Raw genomic sequence first — 21,580 nt, 5'->3', positions numbered from 1 at the left:
CATCTCATTAAAAAAGGTTTGGAGGACCATTTAGTTCAAGTAAGACATAGAATAAAAAGTGTGAGATTAGTGGATGATTTTGCAAAGTTTTGCACTTTCCATTACATTGAGTAGCAATCCGAACTGAAGTTGCCTGTCCAAACTGACCTATCTGTTTCCATCTGGCTTGGTTCCGGACACATGATGAGAAGTGCTGTTGTTGTGATAAACAGTATGACAGTTACGGTTTCTCTGACTGCAACAACAGACTGCATAATCTTTAGAAATGTCATTATATGTTACACCTACTTTAGGGAAAGCAGCCGCAAGCATATATTTTTAATCAAACATTCTGCCATAGAATTACATTTTATTCCTTCAAGAATGCGTCATTGGTGTACGAGGAGAAGGGAATGTAGGGAAATGTCACAACCAATATTAAATGGATGACAATAGCAATAATGTTGTGATTGATGTTATTATTGAATGAAACCCTCTACACCTGTTTGTGACTCACAAACAGGTGACAAATATAGTAACTAGAAATGTCGGTTTTTCGAAGACAATACGTGTGCTTGCATGAGCTAACTCATCTTCCATGAGCATGCCAACATGTTAATTCTATAAGACTATAGCACGCATGGCAAGTTTCAAGTCCCTGGGCCATGTTGAAGCGGACTGAATGCGGTTGGCTCATCTGTCTATATTTATTTGCGCCTTACTCTCATGTCATTTTTACCTCAATAAAAAAATGGTATAATGTCTTAGGGTCGGCCACATCTCAATAGCATGTGTCATACATTTGATTTGGGTCTATTGTTCATTTCGAAAATTTTAAGGTACAGAAGAATCCATTCTGATTTTACAAATGTCATAAATAATTATTTGACTAGTTTGGCATTCATCTTTTTCTTCCACAAACATCTTCCAGTTGATGATGAGCCAATGACACCAGAGGCACCAGTGGAAGATGCCGAGGCCATAGTTCCATGAGTAGCGTACAACAGATTTAGACAAAAGTATGACCAACTCAGTACTGAATATGGCAACTTGAAAGAGGAGCTTAAGAAACCACCATTCTCATGATCCATATTAAAAAAACTATGCTGCACACTGCACACTATATTTCTTACTGAGCTAACTTCAGTCCGCCTTCATTTGGTTAATGACAAAAATGAAAGGTAGTGTGCAGTTGCAAACTGAAAATCTCATTAATTAAGGGTCCTGATGAAACAGAGATCAGCACAATATCAAACATTGTAAACATCATGGCTGCCTTTATTGGCAAAGTAAGGTTGTTGACCTTGCTAGAGCTCAAATTGCTCCAATTACAAATGTAATAATGCAATTACGGACCTGGTGGGAATAACGCCTCCAGGGACAGTTTCATTCCTGTCCCCAGGTGGGGGTGGGAGTGAAAGATAAGCAAAAAACAATTGAATCAGGGATTTTACTAGCCTGACATCGCCAAACAAATTCACAAATGCATATAAGTCTGTAACCTCTGTGTTAATTTTTGTTATCCAAGTGGCGTTATCAACTGGCGCAGAACAAATGCCTCTGTGCCTCATCAACGAAACATGTGACACATCAGCGGCAGCCATCTTGGTTGTTTATGAAAATGCCTCAACGGCGCTTCGATAGGGCGCTCCTCTGTTCAGACATCGTATTAAACCCACCCCATTTTGGTTGTGATTTGCCCGTCCCAGGTAAGTTCTACTGGAAATCTGTCTGAATCCGGGGGACCAGATGCATATGCAGATTTGTCTGGTTCCCAGTCTAAGATGAATCAGGCATGAGATTGCTGCACATGGTACCACCTTGCTAAGTGAAACCAAGTCACTTAAGAAAGAATTGGCTCATGTGAGAATACATGTAGAGAGTTATAAGCAGATGAAAGGGTTTCAACATTTAGCATTATTCCAATTTCCCAAGTTAGCCTCTTGGATGACATGTTGACGGTGTGTGGTGCTCTTACCAATCTCTGTAAATCTGTAGTGCCCCGAAAAGAAAAAGATTGACGTACATGAATAACGTGTGTAAAACGCTGAATATCAGAACATTTCTGCTCTTCAAATCCATTGAATTAGAATATACATTGTTGTGATTGAATTTGATTTGAATTGAAGACCATAAAACAAAAATTATAATAATTATCTTTAATCACAGTGTCTGGTACTTTCATTTATACAAAATAGCCACTTGTTACTTTACAACGTTCTTGTATTCAAATGTCAGTTACTGTATTCAAATGTATTCCAGATAATATACAGGAGTCATATACTTTAAAATAACAATGACTTTACTTTGCTTTACGTAAAGCCTTCTGCAAACCTGTTCTCTTGAGATCTGATACACAACCAGCTCCTGAGTTGATCACACCACAAAATCAGAGTAAAGGACATTGTCGACGAAGATGTGGAGTGGAACCTGTTGGTAGTACTGGTGTGTTGGAATGATTGGTCAAGGCAAAAATCCTCATTGACAATGACACACTGAAGCCCTCCCTTGTAATTAAAAGGGCATTGATTTCCACAACCCCTTCCCGTCAGCAGGCACATACCACTTTCCCATCTGGAGATGCGCCAAGGTGTGGTTAATCAGGTCGTATCACAAGACTTCACAGGCTAACCTTTACATTTTTGATGGGTTTTGTTGACATCTTCGGCGTATCACCGCCTCGCAATTTCCTCCTCTCTTCCCCATTCAACATCCAGAACCTGTATGTTGTTGTCATGGTATTGAATGGTTTTCATCAGGGTGGTTTTGTTTAAATTGTCACCTTTGCATACACTAAAAAATGTGTTGGTTATCCTGCCTGCTCTGTGAGTGTGCCAGTCTTGGGTTTGCCTGTTGTTACGGGGACTTTGAGTCTCTCACACTGGTGCTTCTTTTCATGTTGAGGTAGGCTTCCTCACATGTCCCTCTGATGTGCACTGAGTCTGAGTGTGGGGACATACATGGCACTGAGTGGCTCTGGCAACTCTGGAGTATCCTCTAGCTGAGACTCAGAGGCTGTCAGTGTCAGTGTCTTTATGCTGGTAAGAACGCCAGCGTCAGGGGTAACCAAATGGAGTTCTTGGATGTCTTCTGTGAGTTCTAGAAGAAGGACAGAAGAGAACAATATTTAACACACACTTTCTTCGATGACTGTCGTCTTATGAAAATGACTTGTATGTAAAGTGTGTTTAACTCCCTTAAAAAGTTTGACTATACTTGACTTGAGAATGAACCCTAAGCCTGAAATGACATCTTAATCGTTATTTGCTCAAGCTCTATCTTGACTCTTTTTGGTTTGGTTTGTCTTGACAAAGAAAAATACCTTATATATACTTTATACATAACAGGCCTGTAGCACTGCTACTGAACCCCCTGACTTTGTCTCGGATTGCCGTCAACTGGCTTGTTGTTTCCCTCTAGAGGTTGAACTCTGGCCATCCTAACATACTGAACCTTAGGTAGCATTGGTGCTGAATGGATACACCCTAACTCTAGGTTGCAACGTCAGATGTAAAATGTGATAACATGTTGCTAATCTCCTTACATAGATAGAACAATACAACATAGCTCATGACATACAATAACAATGGTGGTTAACTCTAAAGGTTGGCAAACACTTTAAAATGTGAGATTTATGTTACTTACCCAGCTGTGTGTGTGCAGTGCGCCGTCAAGATGTAGCTGTTTGTTCTAATTACAACCACACAAGCCTGATACATGGTTGTCTTCTGGCTTAACCGCTGGTTAGTCAGGACTTTGGATCACACAAAACAGTTTCTCTTTACTATAGAAGCTTGGTTTCTGTATCGGGTGAATACGTCAGGCCATCCCCATGTAGGTAATCCTGTGGGATGGCCCATCCATTTAACGAGTATGTAGAGGTCAGCCGATCTGGTTCCATTGGTTAATGTTCACTTTTTTAAGTAACACTCGTGGTCAGGGAGAGTGAGAAACTCATATTTTCTTCTTCAAAACGTGTTAGCCAGTGTTGGCTAACAGGTTCAGGGAATTATTATTTTCACAATATGGCAACAATGTGTGCGTCCGTTCATGTCAGCATCTGCATTCAATTTGACAGAAACTATAGGCTACTATTAGCCTAATATGCAATATTATAGGCTAATATAATTTGTTGCAACAGGTGCACAAAAGCAGAAGGAAATGCAATGCAAAGGAATCTTGGATGTATTTATGAATCCATCATTAAGAGCAAATTGTTTCATGGAAATAATGACGTGAGAAAACATGCACATCCAATGTACATTTTACAGTAGAGATGCTCCGATTGATCGGACACCGATCATGATCGGCCGATATTGGCTAAAAATAGCGTGATCGGAGAACCAGGAAATATTTCAGTATCATATATGACTTAATGATTGAACGCATTGAGCGTCATGTTTCAGTCACGGGAGATCCAAACTAAAAAAACAAAGGGTCTATTGGAACAGAAACTGGTGCTTGCCTGCTATCCAGATTATATATAAAATATATGGAATCTTCCATATATTTGATATAAAATATATATATATATATATAATATATTCCCATTCCCCTGCCATTCTGTGATAGTGGCAGTGATCGCCACTATCAGCAGATCGTGAATTTTGTGAACGGTAATCGGGCCCAAAAATGCTGATCGGAGCATCTCTATTTTACAGCATATATTATTCATACAGATACATACATACATACATCTTTTTCATATTAAGGGTTTCACTGGCCCATAGTCCTGACATGTTCCCACGGCCCAGCCTGTTGGGATTCATATGTTTGTTATTGTTTTACATCTCTCACTAGATCCAACGTTTAATCAGACGTATAATATATATATACATATATATATATATTTATATAGTATAATATATATAACTTATATAGGGATGCACCGAATTGAAAATTCTTGGCCGAAACCGAAAACCGAAAATGAGGAAACCAAGGCCGAAAACCGAAAACCGAAACACCAAAATAAATTATTATGCCAATTATTAGTAGGCCTACCATTGCATAAATCAATTACAATTATTAAAAGTATAAAAATAAAAGTATATAATATTTAATATTAGCACTGAAAAAACAACAACACCGTTTCGGTGGCCGAAATTTCGGTGCATCCCTAATATTATACTATATATATTATATATATATATATTATATATATATATATATATATATATATATATATATATTATATATAGTATTGGAGAGTTATGGCCCGTATAATGCGTCAGGCCAGACCTTCAAAGGTTTAGTCACCAATTACAGATGATGCAAAAACAAACTCTAAAGCTTTGATCAGGGTCATTGAAATATGTTATGTACCAAGTTTGGTGAAGATTAGTGTCGATTTGTGCTGATATAAGCCAAAAAAGTGTTCACCAAAAAATCCACAGTGGCTGAAGAATTGTAAAGGCACAAATGGGCATGGCCTGTTTCAGTGAAATCGACATTATTGTGCCAATACTGTGGCAAAATATCAGAAGTAATAAGCCAAAATGTGAAGCATGTATTTACGACCATATGTTGGTGTTATTGATACCATATTTTAATATGTTAAGCACCGGGGGTACCTGTCCATAAAGTGTTAATACTTAAGCACGTTGTACTATACAAAGGTAAAAAAAAATCATAAAAACCTGAAACATTTTAGAATAAAGAAAGTAATAGCAGAAGATGATTTTCATTTTGTCAATAAAACAGTACAGTACAGTTATTAGATAGATGTCAAAAACTTGTTAAATAATAATAAAGAAAGTAAAAAATATAGTATCAATATATAGATAATTAACATACAGAATAACAATAGTGTGGCCTGCTTTGCAATCAACCTAATACCTAACCATAACCCTAATAATAATAATAATATAATAAGTAGAACTGCAACAGTGAGTTAAAGAGTTTAAACAAGGCTTTAACCAAGGGTTTTGTATGCTATTCAAATTGAAGCCCAGGTCACATGGCTGATGGCTTCCGTTGCAAATGAGTGACTCAACGCAACGCCCCCGGTCCAGATTCCCTGAGTGCTGGGGAGCCTCTGAGCAAACGGCTCCCTACAGTCCTTTACTTTTGAATCAATTAAAAGAACCTGCTCCATAAAATTAATGAGTGGGGTGTACCTTGCTCCCCTTCAGCTCCCCCCAAGTGAAGCGCAATGAAATTTGACCTTCCACTTAATTAAAAACCAGCCAAATCTGGATCATCACTTCCCAGCCCAGGCGCGCGCCGCATCGATAGGGCAGGCGCATCATTCTGGACACAGGGGAACTCTGGAATGCAATGTTTTTGCCGTGGGCATTGTCATAATGAAATCACAGAGTTATTCTCCACAAGACCGTGTGTGTGTGTGTGTGTGTGTGTGTGTGTGTGTGTGTGTGTGTGTGTGTGTGTGTGTGTGTGTGTGTGTGTGTGTGTGGCAAAGAGGTCCCTGTGCATGCCGTTAAGCCTCCTGAACTGGCACAGTTACAAAGACATGTTTCATGAAGTTTTAATGACCTTTTGTCTTGGGCCCAGAGAAGCGACAATAGGTGTTATCCATTATCCAAACAAGAGGCTTGCCCTGGAAGAGTTAAAGAGATCATTCCGCCTCCACCAAAATCAGCCGTATTTTGCACCCGTATTTTGCTTTATGTTCAATGCTCTCACATCAGGGTGATATGCTATGCTCTCCAAGTAGATTAAATGATTATTTTAGTGTTTGTGTGTGTCAGGGCGAGAGAGATAAAGTGAGAAAGAAAATTGTCCATCTGTTGTGTAAAAAGGCACTAAATTTTCATATTGTAAGGCAACAACTTGAAAAAAATGGAAAATCATATTTTTGTAAATAGTATAACAGATATAGTGAGGTAGTAAGTACGTGTTTTGTGATGACAGTCTGGGGCAGACAGCCAGAGTACTCTGGCACTTACCTAACCCAGACCACTGTGTGCTTATTTGCAGTGTGCTGACAGGCTCACTGTGTCTAACATTGACTTATTTATCATGAAGGAACAAGCCACAGTTTAAAACCCACTGAAACACGAGGGCTGAAATATATGCATACCAGTTGTGGATATACTAAAGAATATATTCATGTTTTCAACATCAAAATAAATTAATATTTAAAACTGCTATACGTGCATTTGTTACTGCAACCATCCCCTTTGTTTCAATCTGTTTATTTTCTTCATAGAAAAAATATATTTAAAGAGACAAATGTGGCAGAGTTATGTTTGAGTTAAAGCTGGATGGGGTTTATTTTTAAGACACTCAGACAACACAATTGATAATATATTATCAAAATATATCATTTTGATTGAATAGCCAAAATATTCCTTGCCCGGGTCAAATTTAAGTAATGAAGAGGATTATGGTGCATGAAATAAATCTGCATACATTTTGAACCACATTGAGCACAGGACATCCTATTGCTTTTAAACCTAGCACACAGTGCGAGACAGAAGCAATAAACTGCTTAGTGAGCATAGAAAACCACAGGGTGAATTAATAATGTAAAACAATTAATCTGTAGTGAAGCATTCCATCAGTGTTGGTCTGACCTGCTGTGTCAGCCAGAAAGGTGATAGACTAAAACATCAGTTAGTTAGGTGTGGAAGGAGAATGGGATATATCTTGTGCATATGACATATGAGCTCTACTAGTGTGGCTATTACCTATTTTAATCTAATCAGGACTTCCTTCATGTTCTTTTGTTTTACATTTCATGGTTTGACATTATGCTTCTATTTTGATCACACTATTGTCACTAGTTTCTGCTTTCGTAAACTTACCCTAGCAGAGAGTAATATCGTCAGGTGTCCAGACTGCAAAACAGCGATGGTCTTGGCACCTTACTGCCTCCTAGCGAACCAGCCCATGTTCCCACCAGTTTTGAGAGGAACCGTCGACAGCAAAGGGAGTTGCATAATGCACACCGGAAGCAAACAGTAGTAGCATGCTCTCTTTCCCTCCTGTAGAATATGAAACGCTCACTGATGTCATCACTGTTGCACTTGAAGAAGCTATTTTTGTTCCAGCTCGGAACCAACTTTTGGGGCTCTGAACCAATTTATTCTTGGTCTGAACACTCTGTGAGAGAGTCTAGTTGGTAAGGTATTGGACTCCACGTTGAGTCAACAAGGTCAGGGTTGAACCACCGGCCATCCCCAGCCCTGTTCAAATTTCATCTATATTAAGTAAATGCTTAACAGATTTCTTAATAACTTGGATAAAAGCCTTATAATTTATTATAATAAATAAACTGTAACTGTTACATTCACTATGCTCAACATATATTGTCTCGTCCACAATTGGGGATCTCTAGTGTGTCTGTTATTGACAACAGTTAGATTTAACCCTGTTTTGACAGCAATTTGTCTGTGTATTCGGAAAAGTACTATGGAAAGTCTTCTAAACAAGATGGTCCATTATTCCATTAACTCTGTAAGATCATAGGAAGCTGAATCTGTTCCATAAACAGAGCTAAGAAGGATAATTAAATAACTAACAGAAAACTGAAAACCGAAAACTGCGGCATTGATGTGACGGGTTTAACGAAATGACCCATGACGCTGAATTAATAATGAATCTTCCTGAACAAAAACAAATTAATTCAACATGTGCTTGTTAGGTGGGGAGGAGGATTTCAAAGTCCTCAGGTTCCCCTTCAATAAAAAACACAAGATGTCGCAACTGTAATGCTGGGATCCCATTTTTTCTTCCCGTGAAGAAGAATGGGCAACGTTTTTGTTTTTTTGTGTTGAAGGAGGGCCTGACCGTCATAGGACTTGACAGGTGTGAAGAGACAAGTAAACTTTGGCCCCACTGAAGTTTTCGGTCAATGTCAACCAGCTCTCTGGTACTGGTATGACCCTTGCTTCACAGTTTGATGTCTGCTACATGAGAGGTCCGAGAGGCCCTGTTGTGTCCGTCAAAGGGCTTGTTCATGGCAACTACCGTGGCATTGAAAGTAAATACTAGGTGAGATGCAGGATGTTTCTTGCGGATTATGAGAGGAGTTTTGTGTACTGAAAAACTTGCTGTTACTTGTCTTTCCTAAAAAATATCATGTCACTGTTGCAAATCGGCTGAAGATATGAGCTATTGATTCTTTCAAGTTTAGTGTAACGCCATCAAATGGGTAACATATATGCCTTTAACAGGCAATATAGACGTGACTAAAAATTATTTTGAAGAAGTCGAAGCATTCAAAGTCAATTACACATCATCATTGATTCAAGTGTGTTACATGCTATCCTTATATCATATTCCTAAGACATGCAAGTATCCCAGAGGTTCAAATGTATAAATGTAATAGTATAAAAAGTTCCTTGCCTTGTTTTATTTGTTTCTAAAAACAAAAATCCATCTTTCTACGATTTCATTCAGGGCTGAAGTTTTGCCAAACATTTTCAGATCTGGCCCAGAGGTGGAAAATAAACCATTAAACTCCTTCTGCTCTGCTATTACAATGGAGCTAACGATAAACCAACACAATGAACCATAACAATGCAAGCCTTGTCCTGAAACATCCTGAAGGTTGAGAAGGAACACACCTAGTTCATCTTTGAGATACCAGCTGCGGTGGAGGCTCATGTATCGATAGAATTTGCCCGTAGCAAACTTTGAAATTGCTCCGATAGCGAAGCCAGGCAGAAATGATCTTCTGTGTCAACAACGGTGACCAGGGAAGGGAGTGGGGCAGACACAGCCCCGGCATAATGACTTTGACAGCCCCTACTCAATATTGGATCTCTTTCTACATTGCAGATGCCATTGAACTACTGTATGTGGGCGGGCACAGTTGTCAGGGTGTCACCTCATTACGCTTGGCTGTGTCACTGTGAAATTGAAGAGTCCGATTAGGTTTGTTTTCGTTACTCCGTCCCGTGGCCAATCGCGTTGTTTGTCCTAAGCGTAATGTAATCCACCTCAAAACAAATTGTTTTGCGTCGCATCCACCACCTCGGAAAGCTTAAGTAGGCACTGCTAGGGGTACCTAAATTACTGGGGGGAGGGATATATATATAAATATATATATATATTACGAATGGATCACAAGTTAATTCCCCAGGCTTCAATTTTCTACCATGATGAAATGGAATGTGAATTTTGCACGCAGTTTCGCCACCGCCGTTCGGACGCCTGTGATTTGTTTTCAGTGACAGGGTCCATTATTGAGGCTGCGCATTCTTGTAGGCATACAGTATGGTAATTCCTGCTGAGGCCCCCCTCGCCTTGGTTAGAGGGCCCGCAAGCTGCTACGACGTGAGCCACACACATAGAGAGACAGAGACAGACAGACAGACAGAGAGACAGACAGAGAGAGAGAGACAAAGACAGAAAGACCGAGAGAGAGACAGAGAGAGAGAGAGAGAGACGGACACAGACAGACAGAGAGAGAGCGAGACAGAGACAGAGAGAGAGACAGAGACAGAGACAGAGACAGAGAGAGACAGAGAGCGAGACAGAGAGCGAGACAGAGAGAAATATAGGGACATATTAAAATGTAAATGAGTGCGGATGGAGAGGGTGGATGTGTGTGTGTATTTGTGTCTATAGTGTGTTTGGTTAAGTGTATGCCCTCATCTCTTCCAGAAATTCTGAATAATACTTCATTGTTGGATAACAATATTAAGGGGAATTGGGCACAACAACCCAGCCCCACCCACCCACCCACTTACCTTCATAACCCCAGTAAGGATAAGAAAATACAGGAGTACGTATGCACAAAGCAGATGCATACACACACACGTACACACATAGAAGGACCATATTGTAGGAAGATGCCTGTATATTCATGTATTCTCACTCACACACACACACACACACACATACACATACACATACACACACACACACACACACACTCATTCATACATGCATCTTTAGTGCTTTGAGGAAAAGGCAGACCGTCACCAGTACACAACCAGAGATTCTTTCTCATTGCATACATAAACCCATTCACCCCTCCCTGTCGTCCCCGATATGCACCAGCCACGCAACACAGAAAACCATGGGAAACAGGTAGAACACAGAGTGGGGTGATGTTATTTCCTGTTCACGGTGGTCTCTTTCCTCCAGAGACAGCTTACAGTGACTCTCTTTTCCCATTTTTTTCTTTTTCATTTCCCACGGCCATTTACTATTTACAAAGAAAGAGCTGAGCTCCAATCAGCATTAATTACATGTTGGAGACATGAGATGGGGATGATTGGCCGAAGTAGTGTATGGTGCATGAGTGACAGACATGAGGTCCGCGATAGGATGGAGAGGAGAGGCCGGGGGGGGGGGGGGGGGAGGACCTGGATACAGCCAGGAGCGCAACAGGCCAGGGAGGTTTGCTTTAAACCTGCACTTGACCCTGACTTTCTCCATCTGTCAATCAAGTGCGCTACAGCTGTCACGGTTCACAGGGCAGCGAGCCTCTCAGAGGAACAGACCACCGTCAGGGTGGATGTTGATTGTGTGTGTGTGTGTGTGTGTGTGTGTGTGTGTGTGTGTGTGTGTGTGTGAGAGAGAGAGATTGTGATGGAGAGAAAGAAAAGAATGTAGGGAGTGTGTGTATGTCAGCTTGCAAACTTCCATGGGTTTGTGCGTCGAGATTGTAGCGGGTTACCTGAAAGGCAACAACACTACTGTGATGCAATTAAAATGTAGCATTACACCACTAGGTCAACACTTACAATTAGCTAATTGCACAGTTTGATCAACTTTATGTTTAATAAATACTTCCTTTTGCCATAACTTCAATCTGTTCTTAGCCTCAATATAGCTGCACGACATAAGAATGAGGCAACTGCAATGTTAAACAGCACCTCCAAAAATTCCACTGCCCACTGATTTCCTTTAGTTTCTCTAACGGCTTTGTATTCTGACCACTAGACCACTGCAACACATTGCAGCCAGACCCCTAGCAGGAACAATCTAAATCATCCAACACATATGGAACAGTTCTCCCAGGATCGAGTAACAGTGAGAACCCATCATGTCGGCGCTATGTCTCCTCCAGGTCTACTATAGTCAGACGCTACCCTCTCACATTTCTTGGACATGCCCCAGTGGAGGCGCGAAAATGCCTTTCCTGAAGATTCTATTTTTGTGTGTGTTTTTAAACTGTTTTTTAAACCATGAAAGGTGCATAATAAATAAACGGAAGGGAATATGGAATATAATTTTGATGAAAAATGTGCAAACAAGCACATGTGTGTTGGAGCACAGATATCCACGAGGTGTTGCGGATGGCTGTGATTCAGCTGGATGCGCCGCTCGATACGCCAATGAGCCTTGGAGCGCTTCGAATGTACCATCCTTTAAAGTGCCCTTTGAAGTGAGAGAAACATGTTGAAGCACTTGGTACTGTGCCTGTATGACCTCACCAGGAGGGTGAAACATTCCCGCTTTTCATATAAATATATATTATATATAATATTCATACTGCATTAACCCTTCCCCGTTGTTGGAAGACTCAAAGTTTGAAGAAAATAGTAGACTTGAGATGCGTTCGACTGTTTTACAAAGTTTCACGCAAAAATCATTTCTAAAGTAGGACATTGTCCCGTGTGTTCCTGGTGGCTTGAGATGGCAGGATGTCCGTCGTCAGATACAGGTGAGCACCAGTCATACTCAATCATCTTCTAAAAGCCTTCGGCCTCCCTGCGGACTGAGCCACTGCTTTCCTCCCAGGATGTTTCCAGTGGCATGTTGTTTTAAGCTTCCATTTATATGCTTCAAGTTGAATCCCGGGGGGGCATGGGGAAAGGTCAGGAAAAACAGGGAGTGAGGAAGACAGCAGGGCGAAGCACAAGCAGCGACATTAGCACATATGGATTACCTGCCTTTCATTCCCAGGCCCTGCTACGGGCCCTGTGCATGTGGCGCTTTGACCGCACAGCCAGAAACCCAGGAGCTCATGTCTTAATTAACAGGCAGACAGCTGATCAATAGACGAGGAGCGTGGAGAGAAAGCGTGGAGGTGGGACGGTGTGCACGAATGCCATTCCCGAGGTCTGACTCCTCTCTCCGTCCACCTCCTCCTCCTCCACTGCTGGGAGTAGAATACCGTAAGCGATCAATAGCGCGCCAAACCCTGTTTTATGCTCTGATGACTTAGCACTTAGGTATGGGCTGTGTGTGTGTGTGTGTGTGTGTGTGTGTGTGTGTGTGTGTGTGTGTGTGTGTGTGTGTGTGTGTGTCTCTGTAGGACTTTCATATCTTTACTTATGTTGCTATATAGGACATGGTTATTGTACAAGGGCATTTTTAAATCTTTGGTATGGATGCCACAGCACTGTCTCCTGGACCGTTCAATCCTTGTTTCTAGCTTGTTGTTTTTTCTGCAGTACTTATGAGCCTGAATAAAGGTTTCACATGTAGAACAAGTTTTTGCTGTAGTCCAACAAATAATGACCCAAAAGAGAACTGGGGCAATTTCTTTTCAGCATAATCTAAATCCCATTTTGCAACTGCTAAATATACTTTAACCGGTCAAATACATTTACATATTCCCTTAATTGGCATAGCTGATTGCATTCCCTACCTCACAATACTGAACACAAGCCCTCAGGTTACCTGACGCAGCAAAAAATCTGTCTGTGTGTCACGGAAAGTTTATCAGTGTTCCCAGAGAATTCTGGGGAGTTCCAGGACAGAATGGCCATTCTGTGATAAGGCTTTCACATTTGGTTGTAGCCAGGAGGCTGCTGAGACTCTAATCACTCACTACCCGCCGGCCTTTTCCACCCCTCTTTCAAGCCAGTTACCGATCCACCCCTGGACTCTGGACCAAAATCGTATGTTTATTTTCTTTTCTCTCACAGTGGAAACTTTTGGCGGAAAATTGAATTTAACGCCCAAGGGCATGATGGAAAATTGGCAAAATAGCTTATTTTCCTCCCATTCCACTTTTTTCTACTCGTTCTAATGAATGGAGAAATAAGATATCTACAGGAGATGGTCTGTTGTCCTGGCTACTTGTGCTTGCAATTTAGAACCCATCAATTTATGTTAGCAGTATGAGTATAAATATTGGAACCGTACGTCTGGATGGAAAACCTAAAAACAAACAAGCATGCCTGACTGACAACACAGAAGGGAGAAGTGCATCAACATTGCTCAAGACAAACTGTCAAATATATCACATATCCTCAACTATTTAACATATTTTCTTGCTCAATACCTTTGTCATTAGATCGATTATAAAAAGGCTGCAAAATGCAAATCTGTTTAAAAAACAAAGTTGAATTTGCAGAGTAAATCCTTAATCCGTAAGAATGCATGCTATTTAAACACCAAAACCATTTGAATGCCCCTTAAACTATACAAATCAAGGACTGAAACCATTAGCTTCATCTAACAACGCTTGCTAAATTTGGATTCTACAGCCTGTCTGTTTAGCACCTTTCCAACTTCCCTCCGGTTTGCTGATACGTCCCCAATGGTTACCATTTAATCAGCGGCAAACGCTCTTAATTACAAGATTAGTCTCCAACCAATTAGCCAGCATGCTAATGGGTCTAATCCACCATTGACGTCGGCCTGAATTCCAATTAGGGACTAGCTGTTTCAATACACCCAGGACCCATCTGATGGGTCATTACCAGCTAAGTTATCCTCATAAACCAACCGCGTCAACCAACACAGGGCCCATTTGGACAGCAGCTGTAAAGGGCTTTAGGCCTAGTTCTTTTTTATCACCGCGGTTCCATGTGCCATGAAATCACAGCGTTCCCAAAAGAAAACAAAGAGGCCTTCTAGAGATAAACCACAATGATGATAGCTGACATTAAGCATGAATAACAACCCTTTTATGTGTTTTGTTAGATAACACTGTGTTTGTAGGTTGTGTTGTATATGTTGTGTAGATGTTTATAATTGTAAAAATGGGAGCTTGGATTATTCATACAAATGTTCTACTCTAGCCTAATAAAGGCTTAGCTGTAATATTGATGTCAAAGTTATTTTTTAAAGAGGTGGAAATCTACTAAACATAATAGGAGTTATATTTAACAGGATTATTGTAAAGTGCTGTATTCATTATGGCTTTCAAGACCACCAAATTGTAGGCCTGACGTGAATGAAAAAAATGAATATTGATCTCACAGTAATGATTTTGATACCATACTAGGGAATGATGAAAGAGGAACAGAGCACTCAGAAAAGGCCTTTGTTGAATTTGCAATGAAAAACACTACAAACAGAAATGCATTAAAAGGCCTTGACTGATCAGAACTGGAAAGATATTATTATGCTGCCTTCCTTGTTGCGCTTGAGCTGCATTCGTTATTGTTAAAGGTACAGTTTTATTGTGTTTCGGGTTTTGACCATATCCAGCTAAATCAAGGAATGCAACTGACACACCCAATCCAGGCCATATTCCCAGATCAAAAGATTTAATCTAGTCATCTAAAATTCAGAACATTTCCTCTCAGCTTTCTCAAAATACAGAATAGGCTGGGGTTCCTACCTGCCCTGGACCTTGATGTCAGAGATTGCGTAGAAGTATCTCGACAGGTTGTTCTCGTCCACCATGGTAGCTCCGGTGGCGGGCTTCAGCAGCCTAATCCTCAGGTCCGTGATGGTGAAGAAGTCCCTCAGGGTCTTGGTGGTGTCCAGCTGGCCGTACAGCGAGGCCATGTTGTGGAGGCGGGGCCCGGCGAACAGCGCGAAGCGGTCCTTGATCTCGAAGCGCACCGTCTTGTCGTTCTTCCACACGTAGCCCCGGGAATAGTCCTCGGTGCAGATGATGTCCAGCAGGGTGCGCTGGGTCAGCTCGTTCACCGTCTTAGGCTCCATGGTGAAGGCGTCCAGGCAGTCGGTGGCGTAGAACTGGTAGGGCGTCCAGGTGCGGCCTTGGTCCAGGGACTTCTCCAGGACCATCTGCTCTGGGCGGCCCGACTCAAATGTGAGGATGATGTCGTCAGTCAGCTCGATGGTTTTGTTCCAGGACAGGGTGAGGTTGACCTGCAGCGGCTTGGGGTACTTCTTCCATGAGGTGGACTGCCAGAAGGTTGTGGGGTTGCGGCCCTCAAAGTCAAACATCAGCTCCGGGGGGTGGGCCAGCTCCTCGGTGGAGGCGTCACACTCGTTGTTACACATGTACGGATTTTCCTGTGGGATTACAGCACAAAGGGCCAGTCAAAAACAGGACATAACAGAAATCTGAAGATATCTTCATAAGATTAAGAAGATGCATGAAGCATGACCATAAAGTAACCGTTAATTGCGAATGTCTAGCTGTGTTTTACAAATTAGTCATTTTAGTTTATTTGAATCTCCTGTTTTCTTAAAAAATGGCTGTTACAACACAAGGAAGGTTTCTAATTATTTTCATGGCCAGCACACTTACTCAAATCTTTCCTATCTTCACAGGTCTTGTTTAGCCCCTAACAGCTGCACAAAACACTGCTCCCCCTCATCATCAACATGACATTGTGCATCCCATATTCCCCCGCCGCTGCTGCCACCCAAATTGCCAGCTTAATTGATATTCCTGTGTGGTACGCAAAGCGAGATGCGGGAAGAATCTCGATGAGCGTTTCTTATGAATCACGCAAAGGGAACATGCATTTTTCATGTGGCTGCGTCTGCCCCGTGCCATCGACAGACAACTGTCTAAGTCCAGGTGTCTAGAGTGTGTTTGTGTGTGTGTGATTGTCTGAGCTTCTGTGTGCGTGTGTGTGAGTGTGTGTGTTTCTTGTGTACGTGTGTGCACACGGGTGAGTGCCAGCTGTGCAAAGAGAGAAAGAGAGGGGGAGAAAACGAAAGCAAAAGAGCAAATCCAATTGACATTCACCTCGCCTCTGCTCCGCCAACAGTGAGGCTAAGTGCAGATGAGATTCAGATCAACTGTAAAGCGGCTCGATAATCAGCAATCATCTGAAAGTCTGCAACGTAACATTATCTAAAGGTGAAAACAGTATTGTGGCGCAACTGTGGCCTTGTAATCTGTCACACAGCCTGCCATGACTCACAGCCAGACCTTGTGTAGTATAGAGGGCACTGGATGGAAAACACTGATGACTGAATACAATTATCCTCCGTGGCAGAAAGGAAAAAAAACAATGAATGGGAATTGTTTTGCCGGTCTTGGAAAAAACGCACATCTTTGTCAATTAGTTTTCTATTCAGTGGGTTATCTTGCTCACAAATCCTTTTCTATTTCTTACTAAAGCCGAAACACCACTTATGCTCTATTTAAAGATAGTCATCAGCATTTGTTTTATTTTCCTGTATAACGGTGATAGCACACTCTCAGGCTAGCATACACAAGCATTCTCCTGCTGGTGTAGATGACAGTCACGCTACCACGTGACTGAAAGATTGAGGGTCAATGGGCCTGGTTGGACGTTGTTTGTGAACCAATTAGAGGGCTAACTAAGTATGAGAGAGAGAGAGAGAGAGAGAGAGAGAGAGAGAGAGAGAGAAACTGAAGACACAGAGACCAGGGAGGGCGAGTGTGGTTGATTGCCTCTCATGGGACATTAAAATGCATGAAACCACACATTTATAAAACTCTCTTTCACAAAACATTAAACGTTCTTCCCTCTCGTCACACATTTTCAACGGAGACTGGAAGAGTAAGAAAAAGAGAGAGAGAGCGAGAGAGAGTGAGAGAGTGAGAGCGAGCGAGAGCGAGAGAGAGACTGTGATTCCTGGTCCCTAAGCCTCAGGGAGCATAAACTGCAACCATTTAGCCCCTTGTGTTTGCGTGGAGCGTCATCATATTCCCTGTTTGTTAACAACCTTGGACTGGCTCTCAATGTGTACTCATTACAAAGGGAGTAAGTGAGGGAGAAAGAGACAAGGGTAAGGAGGGAGGGCGAGAGAGAGATAGAGATGCAGACAATAAAGGGGAGATACCAGGTGCTCAACCAGAAGCCCTCAGAGAGCATGAAGTTTTGCATTCTTTCTTTGTTTCATTCAATGTGGCAGTTAAGATGCAGACCTGGAGTGCTTTCTGTGTTCAAGAGGAGCATCAAGAGGCTGCCCTCTTGCAGATAGTATAGTACTCAAGATTTCTGTATCTGTGAATAAAATAAAAAAACATTGACGCCTGAAGCTGGCAAGAAATTATATACAATGTGTCTACAATATGTCTCGTCAGAGAAGAAAATAGGTACGGAAAAACAGGTGTGCACATTAGTCAAAAAGTATAACAATGAATCCCATCCATAAGCATTCTCTGGCTGTCCGCCATGATATCCCAGCTTTTTTTCATAGGAAACCACCAGAGACCGCCGTCGGCTGAGGACAAATCTCCCATAAAATCTACCCCCCCACCTCAGATCACCATCAATAATACCCGATAAGGTGAAATCACTATTTTCCACTCGCACATTAAACCACATGCATTTGTATTGATTCTCCCCGCCTTAGGGCTGCCCCTTTCTATTGGCCACTGTCAGCGCAGTAGAGATGGAGGTTGGGCTGAAAGGTCAAGACCTGCCATTGGATCTTCGGCACGGTTATTTAACAACAGGGCAGCAGCAGTGCCTTATGAAGATCAATTCCCCTTGCTGGTCATTCAAGACACAGAGCTTGGATGAATCATGCCCCTGGGCACCTCAGGAAATAAATAAATATAAATAAAGATTGAAACCCTTGCTGTGTATGTATAAAAAATTTAATCTCTTAGAAGGATGATTATAAGTAAGTAATATAAATAGTACATTTATTCATCTTAACAATTTGCATACAAATCTGTATGCAAATCCTTCTGAATGCATTTCAATTGGGGCTATATCCACCCCTATTATGAGCGTGATCAAGCTTGTATAAGTGAGTAAATTGATTAAACACGTTAACTTGTTGAATGTATGTGATTTCAAAAGGGTCCTCACTGAATAATTCCACAGCGGCAGGCAACCGCACGTGAAAGTCATTATGTTGGACACAACGCAACATTACGCAGGCCAAAGGGGGTTGATAGGATCTGAACTGTCGCTCTCCTAATGTTGTTATTGCTGACACTTGTATTGGCATGGCACCAGAGCCTGCCCTGTAATTGAGCCCAGCTGTTTTCCCAGCCATGCAAACCGAGCACCGTCCGGGGGCCAGTGGCTTAGCGGCGAGGGAAAGACGGCGAGGCTGAACCGCTGCAGCTAATGATGTCCTGAACTCCACGGCCAGGGAGGTCAATCCAATATCAGTGTGTCAAAGCAGGAGGGAGGACAAGGCAGGGAGCAGGGAGAGCACAGGGAGACTGAGAGGAAGACACACAGAGACAGAGGGACTGAAAGACACAGGTGGATGGAGGGACTGAGGGAACACACAGATAGATGGATTTGATGGATAGTTGATAGCTGCCTAACATTGGAATGCCGCTTCACATAAAAATGTCTACTAAAAAGTACATTGAGTAATTGTACTTTTGGGACTTTTGGTATATTTTATATGAAATAAATTGGGTACAATGTAATTGGAGATTCAGTACATTCTTACATCAAAGCATGAGGGAAGACACAGGCTCTCACACATCTGAATGTGAAATAAACATATTTTAAAACAGGGCAACATACGGGCTTCCAGACTGACAGCTGTAGCCCCCAGATGATGTGCCGTCTGACACAGAGTGTGGCCAGTGAGATAAATTCACTGGCCAATGACAGGCTTCAGTGATGGATAGGCAAAAGCAATCCAACCGAGCAGTTTGGCTGACAGATTTCTGGACTCCAAACTCAGTGTCAGAGATTGAACTTGCCAAGACTGTTTTATTACCACTTTAGCCTTTACTCCTTAAATCGTATTCTATGTGCGAGGCGATTTACTAACTAGCCAGACATTTAAAAGAGCTTAAATTTTGTCCACCACCTCTGCATCCATTGTTTATTTTGAAAAGTGTGTAAGTGATTATTTCAATATTCAGTCAACATAAACTATTGGAAATTGTATTTGTTTTCACTTATACATATAGTATTCTTTTGCACTATTGTTCATTTCATTTTATGTTGTCTTGAACTTTTTGTATGTGTCTTCTTTGTTGTAACTTGAAATACTGCTCATCTTGGCGAGGTCTTTCTTGGAAAATCGTTTTCTTATCTCAAGGGACTACCCTAGAAAATACTAATGAAATGAATACTATGAAAAACATGTTTTTTCATTTCTGTCTTTTTCTCTCACACTTTGACTCTCTTGACCCTCCTTCAGGAGATTGTGGGTTTCCTTCAGGAGATTGATGTGCTTTGTATGTTGTGTATGAGAAGTTGTGGTTCACTTACTATCCTTTATTGCTGGATTTGGGCGGCTCACTTAATCTTTACAACTTTATCTTATACTAAGGTAAGAGCATAGTTACCGGGAGCTATTTTATATTTATTTGGCTTCTTTTTTTTTTTATCAGAGCTCTCAGTCTCCTGTTCCTCCTCAAATCATTCTCACAGCCTCAGGTAGGCAGTGGGCCTGGGCACCTTGCGGCAGGAGCAGTGACTCCCGTCGGAGCAGAGGTGTTGCTGGATTAATCAGCCCGTCAGCCTGCTCAGCCTTACACCTTTGCAACCTGATACATGCCACCCACCAATCCTTTGCCGACCCCCACCCTGCTTTTGTCACACCTCCTCATTCACAGGAAGAACATGGTGGACTGGTCAGTGATGTCACATGGCACCAGGGGATTGTTCCCGCCGACGAATCAAAAACCAACGGATTCACAGGAAGGAGAAGGAAACTAGGACGATCTACCCAAAACAAACCATAATTAATAATACTGATGATGATAATGGTGGAATGCATGGAAAGATGGAAGATGGTAGATAGATAAATCACTAGATAGATTGATAGTTAAATACATAGATAGCGAAATAGATAGATAGATTGATAGAAAGATTGATAGATAGCTCGATAGATAGATAGATAGAGATAAACAGATGGCTATATATATATATATATATATATATATAAATAGATCTACAGATAGGTAGCTAGAGATAGGTAGATAGATAGACAGATGTATAGATAGACAGATAGACCGACAGATTGGTTCGAACAGTACCATGACACCAATACTGTACAGATAATCCTCTACTGCTGATGTACCAGCTGTACTGCAGCCCAGGCAACGAAATCTAGAGATACAGATCTAGATTCCTGCTGTATTTTATTTATTTATTTTGAGAAGGCTCTCTCATGCTCTCTTGAGTGTACAGTGGATAGAGGAGTGCTGATCCCTCCCAGGGCTGGAAATAAGCCCTGATGGAAGAGACAGCTGAGATGAGCGGTGGTGAGATATTGAGGGAGTCAGACGTTTGGCAGAAACTCAATAGGGCTTTAATGACCTGCAGTCAGGGCCAACGTCTGTCTCACCAAAGAGCCAGGGTTTATATTCGGTTGACCTTCAGCGAAATGAAGGACGCCGAGGTAGGACACACCTAGCCCAGTGCTGGCTCCATCATATCACATTAGTGTCTCTGAGCATTCTGGGAGTCAGCGACAGTGCACGGCAGAACACTGGCAGCCCTTGGACACGAATGCTGCAGGCTGCAGTCGGCACATTGGGACGTTTTGAGGAAAAACACAAATAGCAGCGTAAGAAAAACATTGATTTTCATATGTGCTAGCGGTCGGGTTGTCAGAAACCGTCATGGCGACATGTTTGAAAGAGATCAAAAAAGAAGCCGGGATGAAAGCAAGT

The 21,580-nt window shown here is 41.7% G+C and overlaps 1 protein-coding gene and 1 pseudogene across 2 annotated transcripts in view; both read right to left on the bottom strand.

Moving 5' to 3' along the window:
• Positions 1-21,580, bottom strand: part of LOC311361310 (netrin-G1-like) — a gene marked incomplete at both ends in the record, with an annotated part of 45,735 nt that overhangs the window by 11,882 nt on the left and 12,273 nt on the right. Inside the window, one exon of the mRNA XM_084481481.1 lies at positions 15,419-16,062. Within this exon, the coding sequence (XP_084337607.1) occupies positions 15,419-16,062 (644 nt within the window). The remainder of the gene's footprint in view (positions 1-15,418; positions 16,063-21,580) is intronic.
• Positions 1,696-3,417, bottom strand: LOC311361184 (annotated as a pseudogene). The gene is made up of 3 exons: positions 3,357-3,417; positions 2,314-3,078; positions 1,696-1,710 (listed from the first exon to the last, which is right to left on the bottom strand). The product of its transcript is annotated as an uncharacterized misc_RNA (transcript).

Source organism: Micromesistius poutassou, assembly GCF_964030765.1.
Source record: "Micromesistius poutassou genome assembly, chromosome: 16".
Classification (NCBI taxonomy): domain Eukaryota; kingdom Metazoa; phylum Chordata; class Actinopteri; order Gadiformes; family Gadidae; genus Micromesistius; species Micromesistius poutassou.
This window is presented reverse-complemented; position numbering and strand designations above follow the sequence as displayed.